Source organism: Mesoplodon bidens (assembly GCF_964165515.1).
Source record: "Mesoplodon bidens genome assembly, chromosome: 10".
NCBI classification, from domain to species: domain Eukaryota; kingdom Metazoa; phylum Chordata; class Mammalia; order Artiodactyla; family Ziphiidae; genus Mesoplodon; species Mesoplodon bidens.
The window spans coordinates 8,291,455-8,312,684 of record NC_138172.1 but is presented as its reverse complement, the minus strand read 5'-3'; the positions used below and the strand labels follow the sequence as shown (position 1 = coordinate 8,312,684).

The following is a 21,230-nucleotide window of genomic DNA, read 5'->3' as shown; positions in this document are numbered from 1 at the left end:
ATGAGGCTTTTCCAGACCTTGGACAACTAGTCATTAAGAGTAAAATGTGCATCACTGGAACGCCTTTCGTGCACTTGGATACCTTTCACCCCTCAGGGAGGCTGTGGTGGAGTGAAAAGGGGACTAGACTGTCTATCAGGAAGGCGAATTCTTGTCCTGTCTCTGTCACAGACTTTCCAGTGACCTCTTTCAGACCCACTTTATTAATCCGTTAAATGGGCACAGTATTTGTTGCCCACCTTCTGAGGGAGGTTCAGAGGGTTGGAAAGCACTCTGAAGAGGTTCTACCCACAGGAGATTTTGCTGTGTCCTATGGAGGGCACCGAAAACTCAAAGGCACTGGTGAGGGGAGGGAAGGCTGGAAGTGGCGAGGGGGCGGGGAAGAGGGGCGGAGTGCGGGAATGGATTGTGACGGGGGCCAAGCTCAGTGTGGTCAGCTGCGCTTTAGACCCTGTGCCACCAGCCAAGCTAAGCACCGCCTGTGGGCACCCCAACAGGACCAAAGCACCGGTGTTCAAGAGGAAGGGTACTGGGGAAGAAAGAACGAGAAGAAGGTAGATGAGAGAGGACAGAGGGAGAGGGAAATTGAGGCAGGAGAAGATACGGCCCCCCTGGAAGTCAAGGGACCATGACTCTGTCATCTACCTACCCCAACCGTCCATCTCCCCTGATTCTATCATTTAGCAGCACCCTGAACCAAACGGAATACACTGAAAAGAGGCACTGGGACTTTTGCTGAAATAAATTCATAAACATACGTTCTTATTGTGGCTGATTTCTCTGGCTTTATCTGCAAGTACCCCATGTGTGGGTTGATCCCATGACCTCTCCACCAGAGAAACAAAGAACATGACATTTTGAGAATTCGATTAAGAAAGCAGTGACACACTGCCAGCTTTCCTTTTCAACATCACATGTTGTGGGGAAGAAGGGGCCACGACAGCCTCCCTCTCTCCCTCCTTCTCGTTTCCTTATTGTATTTTTTTTCTTTAAACAACCACGTGCTTTGGACTATACCTGTAGAGGGAGTGAGGAGCCCAGCTCCTTACCTGGCGGAAAGATCATGTGACAGCCCCACCCACAAGCAGGAGTGAAGAAATTGGCAAATCTGCCCCCACCAAATATGTGCGTGGAGCCGCGTGTCAATTTCCCCCACGAAGTGGGTGTGAGACTTCTGTTTCTGCAGTGCACTTCAGGGACTAAGTGAGCTTTACATTTTTAAATATAACAACTGAGGTCCTCAACAGAAAGTGGGGAGGAGGTGTAAGAACTGGAGACAGAGAGGAAAAATACTTGCCAACTTGCAACTCTCTCTTTCCCGTTTATTATTATTTTAAATAAAAAGCATTGGTTGCCAATATATGTCTTTCCTCCTCTTTCTCCACCTCTGCTCCAAGCTGGATCACTTTCTACCTGACATTCTAGGCCAGTTCCAGCCAGCCCACCAGGTGTGCCCCACGTCACGTCTTGTGGGGAAGAAGGGGCCACGACAGCCTCCCTCTCTCCCTCCTGTGCCTTTGCTTCTCCCCAGTCAGACACAAACTGTGACTGTACTAGCCGCAAAGAATGAATCCGCGTTTCCTACCGGCCCATCACCCCCCCAAAGCCGTAATCCGAGATGTGCTCCGTGGGGGACTGGAGGTCGTTTTTGGAGGAGGCCTTGTCGTCCAGCAGTGGCCCACTGCTGGCCTCGCTGTCGGCCTTTTGGCTCAGGCTGTCCGAGAAGGCATCGTCCCTGGGGAGAAGGACAGACGTGAATTGGGAGGGCTTCGCTCCAGAGAACCGCCATGTGCTGAGACCTGAGGGGCTGGATCCACACACACCTCGTGGTTGAGCCGCTGCTGCTTCTCCAGCAGGAGGCCCTCCGTGGCACTGCCCATGCCTACCTTCTCCTCCCCTCATCTAGGCTCTTCTCTCCCAGATGCTCGAGACTGGGACAAGTTAAAGGGGAGGGTGTGTTGGAGAAATGGGGGAGGGGGCCTGCAAGCTGAGCCCTGGGCAATGAGCAGCAGTTTGGGGGTCCAGCGAGGGAGGAGGAAGGCATCTCCATCCCTCCCTGCACCCGGGGCTTTGAACAGGTGTGAGGGGCCTGGAGCTGGTTGGGGTGCCCTGCCTGCCTCCCCGCCATGCCCTCTCCCTGCCCTCAGAGGCCTGGGGACGTCAGAGAGCTGCTTTGGATCCTCTTGTTGTTTGCCGAGCTCTGGACTTTTCTCTGTCTCCAGACCGTCCCCTCTGCCATCAAGACAAATGCCTTTGGCCCCTTCCCCTTGAGGCCCAGCTTGGTGGCTGCTTCCTTGGTGAATCAGTTCCACCTGAGGCAGACTGGAGCTCGGAGGGAGTGTGTGCAGGAACCTTCAAAGGCTTTCAAAGAATGGAAGGGGTAGACTTTCTGGGCATTATGGTGGGGCAGGTATTTGGGATGTAGGGTTTTTTTTTAATGCCTAAAATTCTTTTTTAAAAAATAGTACCCTCTTAGCTGGAAATGAGGGGATGATTGTTTCTGCCTATCTCCTGAGACAGCCACCTCGGGGTAGAGAATGGTGGGCTATTAAGAAGGGAGTGGGATGGCCACTGGCTACAGGGAAGGCCCAGGAGGGTGGAGGTATATGGCAAGATCCACTGGACACTGAGAACCATAGTGGGTGATAAATGCCCTGGAGGCTGTCAGGCGGGCCGGGATGGCGAGCCAAGGGCACCAAACATTGTCCCTGTGGACTCTGAAGGATGAGCAATTTGCTTATTTGTTAAGTGGGTCACCATTCAAAGGGATGTTAGATATAATCCATTCTTAACGGAAGACCAAGTGTGTCATACCAGGGAGAGCAAATTGCTGTCATACAATCCAGTACCCCCATTCCTGTGCCCATTCCAGACATCACTAATCAATCATGGCATTCTTCACAGAAGATCCCAATTCCCACTCACATGTCCTGTACAACTATGTACTGATGTGGGATGAGCCCATCCACGCCGTTGTGACGACCCTCCCACCAGTCCTCGGAGGCGCGGTGGTACAGTAGCAGTGAGGCTCCCTTCTTGAAGGACAGCTCACGTGGGGACCGCCCCACGTAGTCAAACTTGGCGATGGCCTCGATCTGCTCCACTTCTAGAAGGAAAGCAAGGGGAAGAGCATCTATGAGGTCAGCAGAAGAGCAGCCCAGGGGCCTTGCTCAGATGGCCCTGGCTTCTGTGGGGCAGCACAGACAACAAGTCTGGTGAAAACAGTGTGGGCTGGGGCTCAGGACACTGGGTTCTAGGCTCAGATCCACTCTCCATGCTGTGATCTCAGGCAGGCCATCTAACTTCCCCAAATGGAAAATGGGGCTGAAATACTACATCCTTACCTTCCACTGCCCCTCTTGTTCTCCACTTTTTAACACTTATTAAAACAATATTATAAGAAATTTCTTTTTCTTCTATCCCTTAATGCCAGCTCTGTTTCCATTTTTCCATGAATCCTTTCCCTCTTTGTTCACTTATAATATTACCAGTGGTTCTTACCTTTTGGGAAGTCAAACAGATGTTGTATATGGATTCCCTTCCATGCAAAATACTGTACACAATTTTTAAGGGTTCCCAGAAGCTTCTCTTCAGAGCTCATTGTTATGGACTGAATTCTGTCTTCCCTCAAATCCAAATGTTGCAGCCCTACCTTCCAATGTAATGGTATTTGGAGATGAGGTGTTTAGGAAGTAATTAAGCTTAAGTGAGGTCATAAGGGTGGGGCCCTAATCTGATAGAACTGGTGTCCCTCTGAGAAGAGGAAGAGACTTCGGAGATCTCTCTTTCTGTCTCTTCACGGGCACAGTGGAAAGGCCTTGTGAGGACACAGTGAGAAGGCAGCTGTCTACAAGCCAGGAAGAGAGACAACAGCAGAACCCAACCCTAATGGCACCTTGATCTTGGACTTCTAGCCCCCTGAACTGTGAGGAAATATATTTCTGTTGTTTAAGCCCCTCAGTCTGTGGTATTCTATCATGGCAGCCTGAGCTGACTAACACACTCATCCATGAACTTAATTTGGGGAATGGGAGAATTCTTATGGGGGCTATAGACCAAGCATATCTCTTTGCACACACACATTTACCCATCAAAGCTTTATTCTTCTCTGGTCAGTGATGGGCCCTGCCTGGGTTAAGCAATGAGAACACAGCTCTTGCCCTTGAGACACTTCTACTGCCCAGCTCTGTCACATCTTGTTTGTGTGACCTCAGGCAGGTTACATAATTTCTGTACATCTCAGTTGCCTTTAGGAGGATTAAACGATAATCCATGAAAGAAGACAAAAAGATGTCCAACAGGTGCATGAAAAGATGCTCAACATCATTAATCATCAGGAAAATGCAAATCAAAAATCAAAACCACGAGATATCACCTCATACCTGTTAGAACGGCTGTTATGAGAAAGACAAGAAACGACAAGAGTTGGTGAGGATGTGGAGAAAAGGAAACCCTTGTGCACTGCTGGTGGGAAATAAATTGCTGCAGCCCCTACAGAAAACAGTACAGAGTTTCCTCCAAAAATTAAAAATAGAACTACCATGTGATCCAGCAATTCCACTTCTGGGTATTTATCCACAGGAAATGAAAACACTTAACTTGAAAGGATACCTGCACCCCCAAGTTCACTGCAGCACTATTTACAATAGCCAAGACATGGAAGCAACCAAAATGTCCATCGACAGATGAATGGATAAAGAAGATTCGTGTATATAAACAATGGAAAATTATTCAGCCATAAAAAAAGAAGGAATTCCTGCCACTTGCAACAACATGAATGGACCTTGAGGGCGTTATGCTAAGTAAAATAAGTCAGACAGAAGAAGACAAATAGTGTATGATCTCACTTGTATGTGGAATCTGAAATCAAAAACAAACCAAACTCACTGATACAGAGAACAGACTGGTGGTTGCCAGAGTGGGGGGTGGACGAAATGGGTGAAGGGAGTCAAAAGGTACAAACTCCCAGTGATAGGATCAGTAAATCATAGGATGTAATATACAGCACGGTGACTATAAATTGTGCTATATATTTGAAGTTTACTAAGAGAGTAGGTCTTAAAAGTTCTCATCATAAGAAAAAAAAAGTAACTATGTGTGGTGATGAATGTTAAACCTGACTTACTGTGGTGATCATTTCAAAATATATACATATATCGAATCATTATGCTATACATCTGATACTAATAAACTGTTATATACCAATTATATCTAAAAAAAGAAAGACACGAGACTTCAATACATTAAAAAAAAAAGATGCGTGAAAGCGCTCAGCATAGCACAGACATACAATACATTAGGTATTCAGCTGATAGTGGCTCTTGTGATTATGATTATAATTACTAATGGCTTTAGCTTATGCAGCGGGTCTACATAAAGAAATCTGAGCTGCAGAGAATTTAAGTGTTTTGCTCAAGACCATGCAGCTAGTGATCTTTGGGAAGGAGACTTTTGGGGGAGCAGGACAGTTATGCTTATGATTTATTTAACCTGTGTTATAGCTTGTACCCTGAGAGGTGAAAATGGGTAGAAAATGGGTCATGTATAAATGTTAATGTATTTGTATTTTAAAGCAAGCACAAAGATGTTTAATATTATGAAGTGAATACATACATACATATATATATATATATATATATACCTATGTAGACAGACAGATCTATTAAACTCTAATAAACAAAAGAGTAACAAAGGTGGCCCCTGCTCTCTCTATCCTGCAGATACCTTCCCTGTGCTGAGCATCCATGGGACTGTCTCTTCTCCCGTCCTCGTGGATTATCTTCATTCTGTCCACACAGCCTGTCCACCTGTCCATCATGGAGTTTTACACAGGTAAAAAGTGGCAAAGCCATGATATCTGGCTTTGCCACTTTTTACCTGTGTGGCCTTGAACAACTTAGTTCTCTTTTCTAAGCCTCCATTTCCTCATCTGTAAAATGGGAATGATAATAATAGTACCTACCTTATAGGGCTGTCATAGGATTAAACGAGTTATTACACATGAAGTGCTTGTAACGGTGCCTGGCACACAATTAGCTTCATATGAGAGTTAGTTGTTGTTGTTACCAGAGCTAATGACTCCTAAGGGCCATGAGCAGCATGGAAATCATCCCTCCCTGTTAACCCCCAACCCATGCAAGCATACTAGGACTCCTCTCTGTGAGCAGGTGCCTCAAGAAGACTGGGCCAGTGCCCCCATGAGATGCAGTGGCCTCTTGGTGGACCCAGCCCTCAGCGCCTGGGACAGCCTTCTGCAGACAGCAGGCCTCTGACAGTTCAGTCAGCTTTCCCCAGCTGGCTACCTGACAAATGTCTTTACATGCTGTTCTGACATAGTTGATGCAAAATGACAGCCCGGCTAAATGGGTCAAATGAACTCAGATCTGGACTCAGAGTCACCTTCTCAGTAAAATGGAGAGATCTCCATACTTCTTTCTGCTGCATCTTTGAATCTCACGTCAGCCATGTGTTAGCACCACCTGGTGACCTGTGTGTCTGCCTAGCTACCGAGACAGAAAGGCCGGAGGGTTTTGCAAGCCCATGAGCTGAACCCCACCGTCTACGTGCTCTCGGGTTTGACCCCAAGGGCTTCCTCTGATCCCACCCCCCGTAATGCTGAAGGAGCTGACCCGCGCAGAGGCTTGCTCATTTCCAGAGGCTCCAGCAGTCACTGGTGGTGGTCTGGAGTGGCGGGTGGAGGAGCGAAGAAAAGTGGAAAATGTAAGGGGGAGAAAAGAAGATGAGGAGTAGACCTGAGTTGCAAGCTAAGAGAGAGCTCGTGTGTTTGCAGAGGCCACTATGTAATCGTGTGGGGTAGAAACAGTGGTAATAGCTACCATTTATTAGGAAGTCAATTATTTGGGTTTTTCACACCTAAAATAGAACATGTGATTCTCCCTCTTACCACTCTCTCACTCACCCCTCCCCAGACTTACTTCATTCCCTCATCTTCCCCATCTTAGGAAACAGAACCACCATCTGCCCTGCTGAGGCCAAAGCCCTGCTCTCGGGCAATGCATATCTAATCCATCAGCAGCTCCTTCAAATTGTCCCCTGAATCTGACCAGCCTCACCACCTCCACTGCCACGCCCTTGGTCCAGACCCTTGCTTTCATTCTTGCTTGCATTTCTCCCCACAACAGCCAGAGGGATCTTTTAAAGTCATAAATTAGATCATGAAACTCTCTTGTTCAAATCCCTCTGAAGGCTTCCCATTGTGCTTAGAACAAAACACAAATTGTCTCCTCACAGTTTATGAGGCCCTCCATGCTCTGGGCCCTGGAGACCTCCGTGGCCTTCTCTCTGACTACTCTCTCCTTCCCTCAGTCTGCTCCAGCCTCACTAGACTTCCTGATGTTTCTCCGCCAACACTGCATTATGATACTTTTCAAACACAAAGTAAAGTTGAAAGAATTTCACGGTGAGTATTCATATACCTATCACCTAAATGCTACTATGAACATTTTACTATACTAACATAAGCATATATCTGTCCATCCCTCTATCTATCCATCCATCCATCTAATTTTTTAATGAATTTTAAAGTAAGTTGCAGACATCAGTACACTTTACCCCTAAAAACTACAGTATAAATATTCATAGAGCCTTCTTAATGCTTTTAAAACATGCCAAGTATTCCTGCCACACGGCCTTTGCACTTGTTATCGCCTCTCCTTGGGATATTTTCTCCCCAGACATTTGCATCATTCACATTTCACAAATATTTACTGACCACTGTGTGCCATTTTCTCATTTCTTTCAGATCTTTACCCAAATGGCAATGCTTCAGCAAGACCTTTCCTGGCCACCCTTCACTAACTACAAAAGCACCAACTTCAGATCACTCTTGCTTTATTCTTCTTCATAGATCAGATCAAAACCTGAACTTTTGTGTGTGTGCACAAATGTGTAGTTTCCAAATTTGTTTACTGCTGATCTTTCCTACTAAAATGTGAGCTCCATTAGACAGGGATTTTATTTTATTTCCTGCTATATTCCCACTTTTACAACAGTCCCTGGGATGAGTAGGCACTCAATACATACTTGTTACTTGCATGAACAAATTAAGCTTTTACCATGTGCCAAGGGTTCTACTTATGTGATCACATGTAAGTGATATCCTCACAACAGTATCTGCACACTATCCTCATTTTACAGGTAAGGAAACTGAGGTTGAGGTGAAATGATCTGTCACGCAAGGGGCGAGTGACATAAGTAGAGAGTGATGAGCTGAGATCTAAGCCCAGGTCCCAGGTATCACTAATAGAGCCTTCTTGATGTTTTTAAAACACAATATGCTTATTCCTGCTACAGGGCCTTTACACGGACACAGTGCAAATATGAATATACATATATACCATACTGTATGACTGGTATTCAATTTGACTCCTGCTTATGGAGAGGCTGGTTAGGCCAGGTAGGTGCCCCACGGGCCCTACAGGGAGTGAAGAAATAGAGAGGCCATTCCTGAGCTCAAGAAGAGGTGGAAGGCTGTCTCCGTAGAGGCCCGGCTGGAGTCACACTTTAGAAAAGTCACTCCAGGAACAGAGCAGTTGCAGAGTTGGAAAAGGACTGGAGGGGAGAGGCTGGAGGCAGGAGCAGTTCAGCGGTGGTTACAATAGCCCAGGGCCTGACATGGAGATGAAAAGACAGACTGGAGCTTTGGTTTCATTTCAGAAGCTGAAGGCTGGAGATTTTGCAAAATCCCATACTAGTTATCCTTCTCTACTTATCACCCAGAGGAAGCGCCAATGCCCCTCTCTAATGATGCCACAACAGAGGACCCCTTTAGGTCACGGGAGAGCAGATGGCTCTGTCCCTCTCAAACCACCTCACTGTCCCCTGTCCACCCGCCCCCCCCACACACACACACTGTCTCTGCTCTTTTAAGAAGAATCCTAATCTCATTAGGACCATTTATCAGAGGCCACGGTCACCGTGTTAAAGGGTAGGAACGTGGCTGTGCCCTCTTTTCTCTCTCATCTTCCCTGCAACCAAAGTAATGAAATCACCTGGGGCCTGTCCACAGGGTCCTTCTTTTTTCCTCTGTTCACTCATGACCTTGGGTTCTTTCATTGCCTCTGGCTGCAGCACCAGCTAGTATTAAGACTTTGATCTTATTTAAGAGGATAGGAGAGTGATCAACCTGGCAGGACACTGTGGGGAGATCTGCTATCTACCCTTCAGTGAAACTTGTGAAAAATGCAAAAACAAGCAAACAAACAACCACTGAAAACCTCTGGAAATGGTCCTACAGGCAAACAACAAATGAAGAAACATCTATTCAAGAAAATCTATGAAAATTTGGTAAGAAAAGTGAGTCTGTGCAATTTGAACCAAGACTACTCCCTCCCTCCACCAGCACCCCCAAGCTCAGGGAGGCAGACTCCACTTCAGACTCCTGTGGCCTGAATATAGGGCTTCCTCTTCCACCAAGCTTCCAGCAGCAGGGCTTTCTTCCCAGGAGGAGCAGGACATCAGTGTTTCTCCTCCTGCCTCCAGCTACCTGTTGCTGAGGCTAAGTCCCAGGTGAGTACGGTAGAGAGGTGAGGGCTCCTCATTCCACCCAACCTTCACTTACACAATAGAAGTTCTGCCTTGGGCACAGCACCAGTGAGAATATTCGGGCCCTGATCACCCTTACCCCACCTCGTAAGGTGATGGTTCCTTGTGAGAAGAGGCAAGCTGAGAGGGCCTCAGGATGCTGCCTTCCTCTCCACAAAGCACTCAGCTCCTAGAATGGGGAGGTCACTCAGAAGCTTGCCATTGTCCTCAACCCCAGCTCCAGACCTCTACCTCAGAGATTTTGCCTGGGGGAAGAAGTAGGCTGTAAAACAGCTGCTAATCTCTTCCCAAAGGAATTGACTTCATTTGCAACAGAGCTTGGAGAAGTTTAGGCCTAAGGGTGCTCTCAAGAACAGTGGAGATTGTGGTGAAAGGCAACTGGGGGCAGGTTCACAGATTTAATGTAGATACAGCCCAGATTGTAGGCCAACTATTTTGGAAGAGACAATCAGAGAATAAGACAGCAGAGAGGAGCCCTCCTAGGGTCAAAATAAATACTAAACAATGACCTCAGAAACTATTCCTTCAAAGGAGACAGAGTTTGATTGAATTGGTTTGCAGAAAAATTTATGACTGAGGACACATATTTACAATAGCCAGGACATGGAAGCAACCTAAGTGTCCATCGACAGATGAGTGGATAAAGAAGATGTGGCACATATATACAATGGAATATCACTCAGCCATAAAAAGAAATGAAATTGAGTTATTTGTAGTGAGGTGGATGGACATAGGGTCTGTCACATAGAGTGAAGTAAGTCAGAAAGAGAAAAACAAATACCATATGCTAACACATATATATGGAATCTAAAAAAAAAAAAAAGGTCATGAAGAACCTAGGGGCAAGATGGGAATAAAGACGCAGACCTACTAGAGAATGGACTTGAGGGCACGGGGAGGGGGAAGGGTAAACTGGGACAAAGTGAGAGAGTGGCATGGACATATATACACTACCAAATGTAAAACAGATAGCTAGGGGGAAGCAGCCGCATAGCACAGGGAGATCAGCTCGGTGCTTTGTGACCACCTACAGGGGTGGGATAGGGAGGGTGGGAGGGAGATGCAAGAGGGAGGAGATATGGGGATATATGTATACATATAGCTGATTCACTTTGTTATACAGCACAAACTAACACACCACTGTAAAGCAATTATACTCCAATAAAGATGTTAAAAAAAAAAGAATAGAGCAAAACATGCAGCAATTAGTGGAGTTTAACAGCTGGAGGTAGTCAGGGAAAGAGAACCCTACCAAAACCACTGTCATCCCAGGTGATTGTGGGCATATGCAAAGCTGTTCCCCTCTGGGAAGCAACATCAGGCTTAACACTGTATGTACGGGGGAAGGGAGGAAGGGGAACACAGATGTCCCTGAAACAGTCCAGTCAGTCGTTAAACAAACACAGAAGCAAATAACAAGCCTCACAGGGTAGGGACCAGTACCCAGAGTTGTCATAATATTTTATCTAAAATGTCCAGTTTCCAACCAAAAATAATTAGAAGACATGCAAAAAAACCAAAAAGTATGAAAAAAAAAAAGTATGATGCAAACACTGGGGGGAAAAAAAGCAGACAACAGAAAATGCCTGTGAGAATGACCAGATGTCAAATTTAACAAATTTCAAAGTAGCTGTTACAAATATGTTCACAGCTAAAGGAAAACATGATTAAAGAAGTATGAGGACAATGTCGAATCAAATAGAGAATATCAATAAAGAGATACAAATTATAAATTTAAAAATTCTGGAATTAGGGCTTCCCTGGTGGCGCAGTGGTTGAGAGTCCGTCTGCCGATGCGGGGGATGCAGGTTCGTGCCCTGGTCCAGGAGGATCCCACGTGCCGCAGAGCAGCTGGGCCCGTGAGCCATGGCCACTGAGCCTGCGCGCCCGGAGCCTGTGCTCCGCGACGGGAGACGCCACAGTGGTGAGAGGCCCGCGTACCGCAAAAAAAACCCCAGCAAAACAAAAACCCACAAATAACCAAAGTTTTAACTGGGCAAAGGATCTGAAGAGAAATTTCTCCAGCGAAGTTATACAAATGACCAATAAGCACAGGAAAAGATGCTCAGCATCATTAGTCATGAGAGAAATGCAAATCAAGGCCTCAAGGAGATACCACAACAGCACACCCACTAAGATGGTTATAATCAAAAAGTCAGATAATAACAAGTATTGACAAGGATGTGGAGAAACTGGAACCCCCATACACTGCTAGTAGTAATATAAAACGGTACGGTCACTTTGGAAAGCACTCTGGCAGTTCCTTAAATGATTAAACATAGAGCTACTGTATGACCCAGCAATTCCACTCCTAGGTATGTAACCAAAATAAATGAAAACATATGGCTGCCCAAAAGTTGTATACAAATGTTTACAGCAGCAATATTCATTACAGCCAAAAAGTGGAAACAACCCAAATGTCTATCAGCTGACAAATGGATAAACAAAACATGGTCTGTCCACACAATGGGATAGTATTCAGCCATAGAAAGGAATGAATTCCAGATTCATGCTACAACAGGAATGAACCTTGAAAACATCATGCTAAGTGAAAGAAGCCATATACAAAGGCCACATATGGCATGATTTCATTATATGAAATGTCTGGAATAGATAAACATATAGAGACAGAAAGTAGATTAGTGGTTGCTTAGGGTTGGGGAGAAATGTGGGAGGGAAAGGAGAGTAAGGGATGAGAGCTAAGGCCATGGGGGTCCTTTCTATGGTGATGAAAATGTTCAAAAATAACATTTTTTTTGAAAAAAAAAGTTCAAAAATTGATTGTGGTGATGATTGCACGTATCTGTGAATATATTAAACACCACTGAATTGTACACTTTAAGTGGGTGAACTGTATGGTATGTGAATTATATCTCATTAAAATGGTTAAAATAAAAGAGGCAGTGAGATTCCTACCCAGGTTTCAGGCCTAAGCACGTGGTGCTGGCCAGTTTACCATCCCTGCACTAGTGGTGAGGAAATAATGACGTGACCACTGTTCTCATTTTCTATTGTCTTTATTTCTTACAGGGCAGAGTGGCAATCATTCAGGCAGAGTTGGTCTTTCACGTGTAAACTGACTGAAATACCATTTTAATACCCTCAAAACCTTGCCTAATACATACACTATGGATGAATCTCTAAACATTATGCCGAGTGGAAGAAGACAGAGCAGAAAGACTCTCTTCACAATTCTATTTATATGAAGTTCTAGAACAGGCAACACTAATCTCTGGTGGAAAAAAATCACATCAGTGGTTGCTTCTTGGGCTTTTGGGGCAGGGACTGAGTGGGAAAGGGCATGAAGGAACTTTCTAGGGTATTGGAAATGTTCTGTATCTTGAGAGGGGTTTGAGTTACACAAATTTTTTGTACTTATAAAAACTCATGGACGAAACACTTAAAATTTATGCATTTCAGTGTTGCAATTTTACTTTAAAAAAAGAACCATGAACAATACTGGCCCTTTTTAATGATTTGCTTGCTGAAGTGTCTGGGGGAGACATTCAGTGATGACTGAAACTTACTTTAAAATGTGTTAAAAATAAGATGGAGGGACTTCCCTGGTGGCACAGTGGTTAGGAATCCACCTGCCAATGCAGGGGACACGGGTTTGAGCCTTAGTTCAGGAGGATCCCACATGCTGCGAAGCAACTAAGCCCGTGTGCCACAACTACTGAGCCTGCGCTCTAGACCCCGTGCACCACAAGAGAAGCCACTGCGATGAGAAGCCCGCGCACCGCAACGAACAGTAGCCTCCGCTCGCTGCAACTAGAGAAAGCCCGTGCGTAGCAACAAAGACCCAATGCAGCCAAAAATAAATAGATAAATAAATAAATTAATTAATTAAAAACAAAATAAGATGGACTGACGGATGGGTAGACAGATACATGAAAAAGCAAATAAAGCAAAATGTTATCAATTGTAGAAACTAAGTGGTAGTTATATGGGTGTTCACTGTACAATTATCTTCAACTTTTCAGTGTGTTTGAAATTTTTTTATTAAAGAAGATACTGCGAACCAATATTTTAGAAACAAGTAAAAATCTTACCCTGATTTCTAGTCAATGCCTAGAACAATTTGATGAAAACTGTGGACCTCTTCTCAGAGGCACACGTTCCTACAGAAATAAAATTTTGCCTGTAATGGGCCTTCTAAAGCCCATTTATGGATACCTGATGTGTGCAAAGAGTTAATGGTTTAATGGCTTTCTAGATGTAGATCATGTGCAAGGAGTCAAGGGCAATTTGGCGAATTTGGGGAAAATATCAATGAAAGGATGATGGTGCACATTTTAACTATATGAGCACGTTTCTCTTACCAGTTTCAGTGGTTTCTTTGTCTGGCAGTCTGCTTCCTCATTTAGCATTGTATTAATAAAGTTGCTACTGACTGGCTGCCTTAATGTTTTCATTGTTTATTTCCGACAATCAAGGGTTCTTAGCTTAACCATCGTCTCTTCCTAAGTCTTGGAGACAGGAAGAGCAAGCACAAATGGATTTTCCACACTCACACCCATGATGTGTTATAGACTCAAGACAGGGCAGCAGGCGTCAGTTAGGTGCAGAATCTGCTGAGACAGCAAAGGCAGGAGACTCTCACACAACTAACTTGTTCCTTCAATTCGGTCACTCACATTGGGTGAGCCATCGAATACAAGGACATGGAGTTGTGGTGTTATGGCCTATTTGACCTTTGAAGGGCTGGGCTCCATTCATACAGGGTACTTTCAAGAGAAACGAAGATACCAATGGATCCCCTACATGAAATGTCTTAGAGGAAAGTAGGTAAGAAGTCAGGCAGTTAGGCTGCCAGTAAATAGTTACATCAATAAAATTCTTTGGACTCGGTTTCTTTATCAGGATCAGGAAAGATTTACACTGGATACACAGTCAATTAATGTTTCCTCATTTTAACCTAGACCACAATTCTCTTGCTGCTGCCATTCCCATTTTACAGATAAGGAGACCAAGGCCAGAGGTTATGTGGCTTATCAAAGATCACATGGCCATAAAGGTCTCGAGTCCAGTGCCCCCTTGACCATTCCTGCAGCTCTACATTTCTATGACTGTTTCAGCTGGAGTTGGCATGAATGTAAACATTTGACAATGCAATTAATTTTTCTCCAGAGAACGTCCATGGTTCAGCACCCACACCAACACACAGGATACAGCGAGAGCCTTCCCTGAACTGGCTGTCCCGGGGAGGACCACTGTCCTTCCAGGACGATTCTTCCTACCTTTGTCATTCTCAGAAACCAGCAGCATGACAAAGAACAATAGGGGCGGTATCTCCTGGAGAAGCAGACACAAGGCTCTGATCTATCCCCTTCCAGGGACCTGTGTGCCTCTGCTCTGAGGGGTCGAGGCAGCATTTTCTGGGGGTTTTCTTGGTGGGGGTGAAGCCTGCCAGGTGTGTCCTGTGGCAGCAAGCCCCGTGCTCTCTGGCCTTCCCCCTCCTCAGTCCTGATGCCCACAGCACCTTCCACCCCCAGTGAGGAGCTGTGGGGAAACACAGCAGGTGCAGGGTGACTGACAGCGACCTCAGCCCCCCGAAAGTGGGTCCCCCAGGAAGGCTGCAAGGCTCCTCAGAGGGCACCTGACCCACTTCCTCACAGATGTGTCTGCCTCCACCAGCAGCCCCCACAGGTCTCAATGCTGAAAACTCAGTCTAACTTGTTGGGCAAGAGGTGTTTTCCACCAGTGGAAGAAGAGAGGCTGAGAGCAAGATCTAGAACAAGAGCTGCACGCACACATGCACGCGTGCACACACACACACACACACGGGAATAAACAAGCAACAGATGGAGAGAACGAGAAGGGGGGCTGTTAAAAGCAATAGAGGAAGAGGGTGGACTGGAGGTGGTAGGAAAAGAGAGGAAAGGAAGGACAGAGAAAAGCAAACCACTGCAAACAAGCAGAAGGTGGCAGCCTTCATATCTCAAGACAAAGGCTCTGCAGGACACTTTCCTCAGCTCAGGATGACTTCAGCCTCTGAGGATTCTGGCAGAGCTGAACACTGTGCCTAGATGTGCTTTCCTGCCCTGGGACCCAGGTCCAACCCATCAGCTCCCTCTCGGGCCACAGTGACTGGTTCTCGCCTGGGTGCGTGACTCAAGGCAATGCAGTGAGACTTCATCCCAGCAGCTTTCTTGGAACCATTCTGAAAAGGAAGCTCTCTTCCACTGGGACTTTGGGTAAAAGGATGAGGAAAGCCTGGAGTTGCCAGAGACCACCACACAGGGAGATCCTACCTGAGGATGAAGCCAACACAGAGGGAAGCAGAATGGCAGGGTGGAGACACATTCCTGACAAGCTCTACTAAGTTCCTGGATCCAGCTATGCCTGAAGCCATGCCTACCCTGGGATTTTCAAGTATATGATCTGAATCCCTTTTAGGCTTAAGTCAGTTTGAGTTGGAGGTTCTGTGGCTGGAAACTGAAATAGTGCCACTAGAATATGAAAACCCACCTATTAGTCTTGCCTCATGCCAACTCCCAGAAACCTCACCTGAGGACATACCCAGCTCTCCTGACAAAAATGGTGGCCAACAGAGCCTGGGACTGTCCCACAAGAGAAACACAAAGGCCAATAAGAGAACTGCTGAATAATGATTTTTTAAAAGTGAGACTATCACAGGGAGAAAGGAGGGCTGTGCTCAGTCAACATAGGGAGGTGTTGTGACTCTCAGGTCCTTGGCACCTGTGCTTGCATGGGCCCCTTCCTCCACTAAAAGAAACGTCAAAAATTATATCTTACAACTGCATTGTACAGAGATGAATATAATCCAGGCTCATATTCTCTTTTTTCTTATTATTAAAAAAAAATTAAAATGTTTTCATGGGTCCTGAAAGCATCGTGGGCCCTGGGCACTGTGCCTGATCTGCCTAATGGAAATGCTGGCCCCAGGCCCGCATTATCCAGACTGCTTGCCTACACTGTCCAGGCTCCCTAGAGACAAACCTGATTTTATTTCCTTGTCTAGAGGGGTGGAAGGTCTGAGGAGTCCCTCAGAGCCCAGGCTGGCCTTTCTCTACCTGCTCACACTTCCCTGGGTCACCACCGTTTGGCCTCGCCTTCGGAGTACCCACTGCACTGGGTCACCCCTGTAGCCTGGCATTGTCACTCTGCATGGTGGGGAGCTGCTCTCGACCTGTCAGGTGACAGGACCAGGAGCGCCTTGATGACCCATGTCTGGTTCATTGATGTGCCCCAGGTCCCAGCTCAGGCCGGGCACAGAACAGACCCCCAGCAGGGGAGGGACAGAGGACAAAGCCTGCTTCCTACTGAGGAAACTCGTCACTTAGGATTTGCACTCAGGCCAGGCAGGACACAGAAGGGAAGGAGGCAAGCCACGCGGGGATGCAGTGGACTGGAGGTCTTTCTGGGTTGCTGTCTGCTCCAGAGGATGACGTGCTGACTTGCAAAGCTGGATGGGTGGCCCAGCAGATGGGCAGGCATGAGTCGGCAGGAGAGGCCCCAGGTGAGTTCCTCGCCCCGATTCCCCCTCACTCACCTTCGTCACTGGTGTGAGGCTCGGTGCCATTGTCGTGGTCAACTTCATCGATGGTCCCTGGCTCGCTGTGCGGGCTGTCACTGCAAGGAAACATGGGGAGGGGGCTCCTGGGGGGCTTTGTACCTCATGCTGCCCTCAGCCTCCCACAGGCGCTGGCCTAGCCCACCTCTGTGCCTTGACCCTGATCAGGCCAGGCCCACTTCATCCCATTTTTTTCATCTGACCACCTACAGACCTTCCTCACAGAAAACCACTCCCGGCCCCCTCACCCGTTGGGAAGATTCCCTGAATACCAGCCCCCAACTGACCCCGGCCCTGAAATTTGCTGGGCTGTCTTCTTGGTAAAGGCTGTCAATGCCTAAGTGTTCTGTAAGATCTAGAAGGCAGTAAAACACCGACGTTTTTCCCCAGAAGGACCTCAGGCCAGAGCAGAAGGAACTTTGGAAGTACTGAGTCATCCATCTGGACTGGCTCCCTGCCTGTCTTACAGCAGAAGCGACGAGCTCAGCGAGGCGGGTGAAGCTCCCAAGGAGGGGGTTCCTCGGGGCTGCCTCATGCTGCTGCGTGCAAAATCCACATCAGCCCAGGTGGCGAGCAGGCTGGCAACCATGATGGGCTTAGGGGTAGAGGGAGTCCAGGACCATCGAATTCTGTCATTAATGCACTGGGATAATTTCATCAGCTGCTGCCCCCTCACTGGATTGTAAGCTTCTTGAGACCAGGGCTCATTCACATAGTGAGCCAATCCGTTTTTTTTTTAATCAAACCATTGATTGAGTCTTAATCTATGCCAGGCATGGCGCTAGGTAAGAGGGATGCATTGATGAGTAACGTGGACACAAACCCTGCCCTCATGGGCTGAGAAACAGAAGTGCTACAAGTTGAAATGTGTTTTATAGGCACAAATGAGCAGAGACAAGAACAGGAGAGGGGACCTACATAGGGTGTCAAGGAAGGCTTCTTGAAGGTGACATTTACAATACCATTTAAAGGAATATGGACTTTATTATGAAAGATTCTCCTGGATAAGTTCCAGACTCTGCACAATGACTTAAGACCCTTCATAACCTGGCTCCTGCTGGCCTCTGGGGCCTCCTCCCTCACCATTCTCTCGTCACATGCAACACTGCAGGCATACAGAAAGCTTTTCATTGTATTGCGTGCTCCAGGCCTAGCACATTCCTTGCCCGCTCTCACCTGGCTGACCCACTTCATCCTTCAGGTCGTAGTCAAGTCACTGTGTTTCCCCCAGGAAGCCTTTCCTGACCTCCCTACACTGGCTCCAGGGCCCCTACTCCTAGAACTGCCTGTTTCCTCCTCCCTGTCTCAGGGGTTACTCCTGGTCAGGTTACATCCCTGCCCCTCAGCCCAGGGCCTGGCCCAGGACAGATGCTGTGAATGAATGAATGTTGTCCACCGTGATGAGACCCTCAACCAAATCCTCCTTTTTGGCTTTGAAAACTCCTCCAAAATTACCATGTAATTAATAGTTTTCCTTTCTCATGGGGCACAAATGGGATTAAGAAAAGTGTGGTTATTGTATGTAGTGCTTTGGTAAGTATGCTAAGATCTGTACGTGCCTTCCCAGAGCACTAATCATATATACTGCAGCAAGAAAAGAAAACTGGTAATGGCTGCAAAAGCGATAAAGTTGAAAAGCTTCTCTTTGTCTAAAAAGTGTGCTTGCTGGTTGTAGGATTTCTGTTACAGATCAGGGACAGACTGGCTCCAGGTGCCTCAGATGAGATTACAGAGCTGTGGCCCGGTGTTTCTACGCAGAGAAGTGTTGCAGAGAAACAAGGAGGCTGGAACGTTTCCCTTCTTTGAAGCCGCTGTCCAAATATGCCCACAGAACTAAAGCGAGGCCAGAGTCCAGGAACGCTCTGACAATCAAAAGACTAACTCCCCTGTAGGCATCTGGCTGAAAGCAGTGTGGGTAATACCTAAACATACAGCTGTGTGTTGTCCTGGATTGGGAAGAAAGAAAGAGTAGGAACCCTTTGGTTTTTGTCAGTTGGTGTTCTGAATTTTCTGCCTTCACAGAAATGTCCTATTTTCACCGTATTTTAAGGTCTTAGCCTGTGGAAGGTAGTCAGCCTTGAGTTTGATAAGATTCTAAAATATTTCTTCCAAGACACAGTGTAGCACCGGGTACACAGAGGTGCCCAACTAGCACCTGTTGGCCTGGTGTGGAGCTCTCTCAAAGAAAGTGAACAAACTTTGCCAGGAAAAGAGAACTCTAGATGGTAGGGGACAAGGGTGGGAAGTGTCATTCTCAGTTTAAGAGGCTGAGGTGGGGATTATCCATTCCCCTGATGCCTGAGATGGGCTTGCAGCTCACCTGGCCAATGACAGCATTACATACAACTCCTAATCGATGTGATTAGTTCACCAGACCCAAGCCTCAGGAGGAGACATAATTCTTGGGCTTGTGTTAAAATATTTGGGAAGGAGAAGCTCTTTTTCCACTGGGGATGGCGAGAGAACAGGCTCTAAACCGGAGTTACCAGATGCCTCTTTGAAACTACCAAGGGAGAGGCTGCCTGAGAATGAAGCCAATGTAGAAGAAAGCAGCCAGGGGCTGGGAATTGCAGGACTGAGTCCTGATGATAATAGCTGAACCCCTGGATCCAGCTATACCTAAAACCATGATCCCAGACTTTATTTAGTTAAAACTAAATTCCCAATTGGCTTAAGCCAGTTTGAGTTGTATTTCTGTCCCTTATAAACCAAGACAGTCTTGACTGATGCACCTATCCCTCGTATAAGGCTGGTGTGAAGCTCAAATGAGAAAATATATATGGGAGTACAGACTAAAAAGCAGTAAGGAAATCAAAGGGTTTCTTACTGTTCTGGTTCAACAGTAACAACAACAACGATGATAATAATAATATTAAGAAAAATGGAATCTTACCAATATTCTTCCCCTCCAGCCATGCATTTTTCATACACAGGTCCCTCTAGCTCCCGGGGGCTGGGGAAGATGGCTTCATGGTGGATGATGATGGTTTTGATGACTTCGTTGACGTGTGCCTGGCAGGACACAGGGTCTTGCCCATCAGGGATGTGCATGAGGGTGGGCCCGAAGCAGATGGCCAGGTTGTAGGGATCCATCATGTTCTCGTCACTATATTGCGAGAGGCTACGAGAAAGGAGTACCCACAAGTCACCAGGGAAAGGTGAATCCTCCCCTGTGGTTTCTTTCTCTTGGGGGCTCTACTCAAGATCAGGAGGGTCCCATGTTCTAGGAACAGTTGTACCTACAAACCTCAGGACACCCCCTCCCAAAGGAGGCCAGAGCTGAGTCAAAGAGGGGGTCCCCCGCCTTGGCTGGGCAACTCACTGGTTGAGGAAAGCAAAGAGGTATCTCATGACCACGATGACCACGCGGGGAAGGGTGATGAGGATTTGTTGGATCTGGTGCACCCTCTCAGCTGGGTTCTCCAGTTCTGTAACATAAAGGGACTTTTCAGGGCGCCTTTCATCATCAGAGAGCCAAGTAGCTGACATCTGTGAGTCCCACCTGTGAGATCAGCCCACGTGGTTCAGGGGGAGGCAGGTTTTTTGTTTTGTTTTTATTTATTTATTTATTTATTTATTTATTTATTTATTTATTTATTTATTTATTTATTTATTTTTGGCTGTGTTGGGTCTTCGTTGCTGCACGTGGGCTTTCTCTAGTTGCGGCAAGCGGGGGCTACTCTTGGTTGTGGTGTGCGGGCTTCTCATTGCAGTGGCTTCTCTTGTTGCGGAGCACGGGCTGTAGGTGCGTGGGCTTCAGTAGTTGTGGTGCATGGGCTCAGTAGTTGTGGTGCACGGGCTTAGTTGCTCCGCGGCATGCGGGATCTTCCCAGACCAGGGATCAAACTGTGTCCCCTGCATTGGCAGGCAGATTTTTAACCACTGCGCCACCAGGGAAGCCCAGGAGGAGGCAGTTTTACTCTCAGTTCCAGGGATGGAAATGTGACCCTGGCCTGGCCAATCAGAGCATCAAATTCCCCTAGCCACAGGGCTGGGCCCAGGGAGGGGTCCATGGCCTAATCAGAACAAATCAGGGTTGATCCTTGCGACTCAGCTGCAGAAACCTAGAGAGAAGTTCCCTCTTGAAACTGGGTAGAGGAGCAGCTGGGGGCTCCCAGGCAAGAAGATG

The 21,230-nt window shown here is 46.9% G+C and overlaps 1 protein-coding gene across 2 annotated transcripts in view; it reads right to left on the bottom strand.

Annotated features, from left to right (window-relative positions):
* SRGAP3 (SLIT-ROBO Rho GTPase activating protein 3) overlaps nucleotides 1–21,230 on the bottom strand; it is a 282,947-nt gene that overhangs the window by 7,753 nt on the left and 253,964 nt on the right. For both annotated transcript variants that reach the window (XM_081245040.1, XM_081245041.1), the window contains 5 exons: nucleotides 20,424–20,529; nucleotides 19,995–20,222; nucleotides 17,081–17,160; nucleotides 2,926–3,106; nucleotides 1,586–1,735 (listed from right to left, as the gene is read on the bottom strand). In XM_081245040.1, the coding sequence (XP_081101166.1) occupies nucleotides 1,586–1,735; nucleotides 2,926–3,106; nucleotides 17,081–17,160; nucleotides 19,995–20,222; nucleotides 20,424–20,529 (745 nt within the window). The remainder of the gene's footprint in view (nucleotides 1–1,585; nucleotides 1,736–2,925; nucleotides 3,107–17,080; nucleotides 17,161–19,994; nucleotides 20,223–20,423; nucleotides 20,530–21,230) is intronic.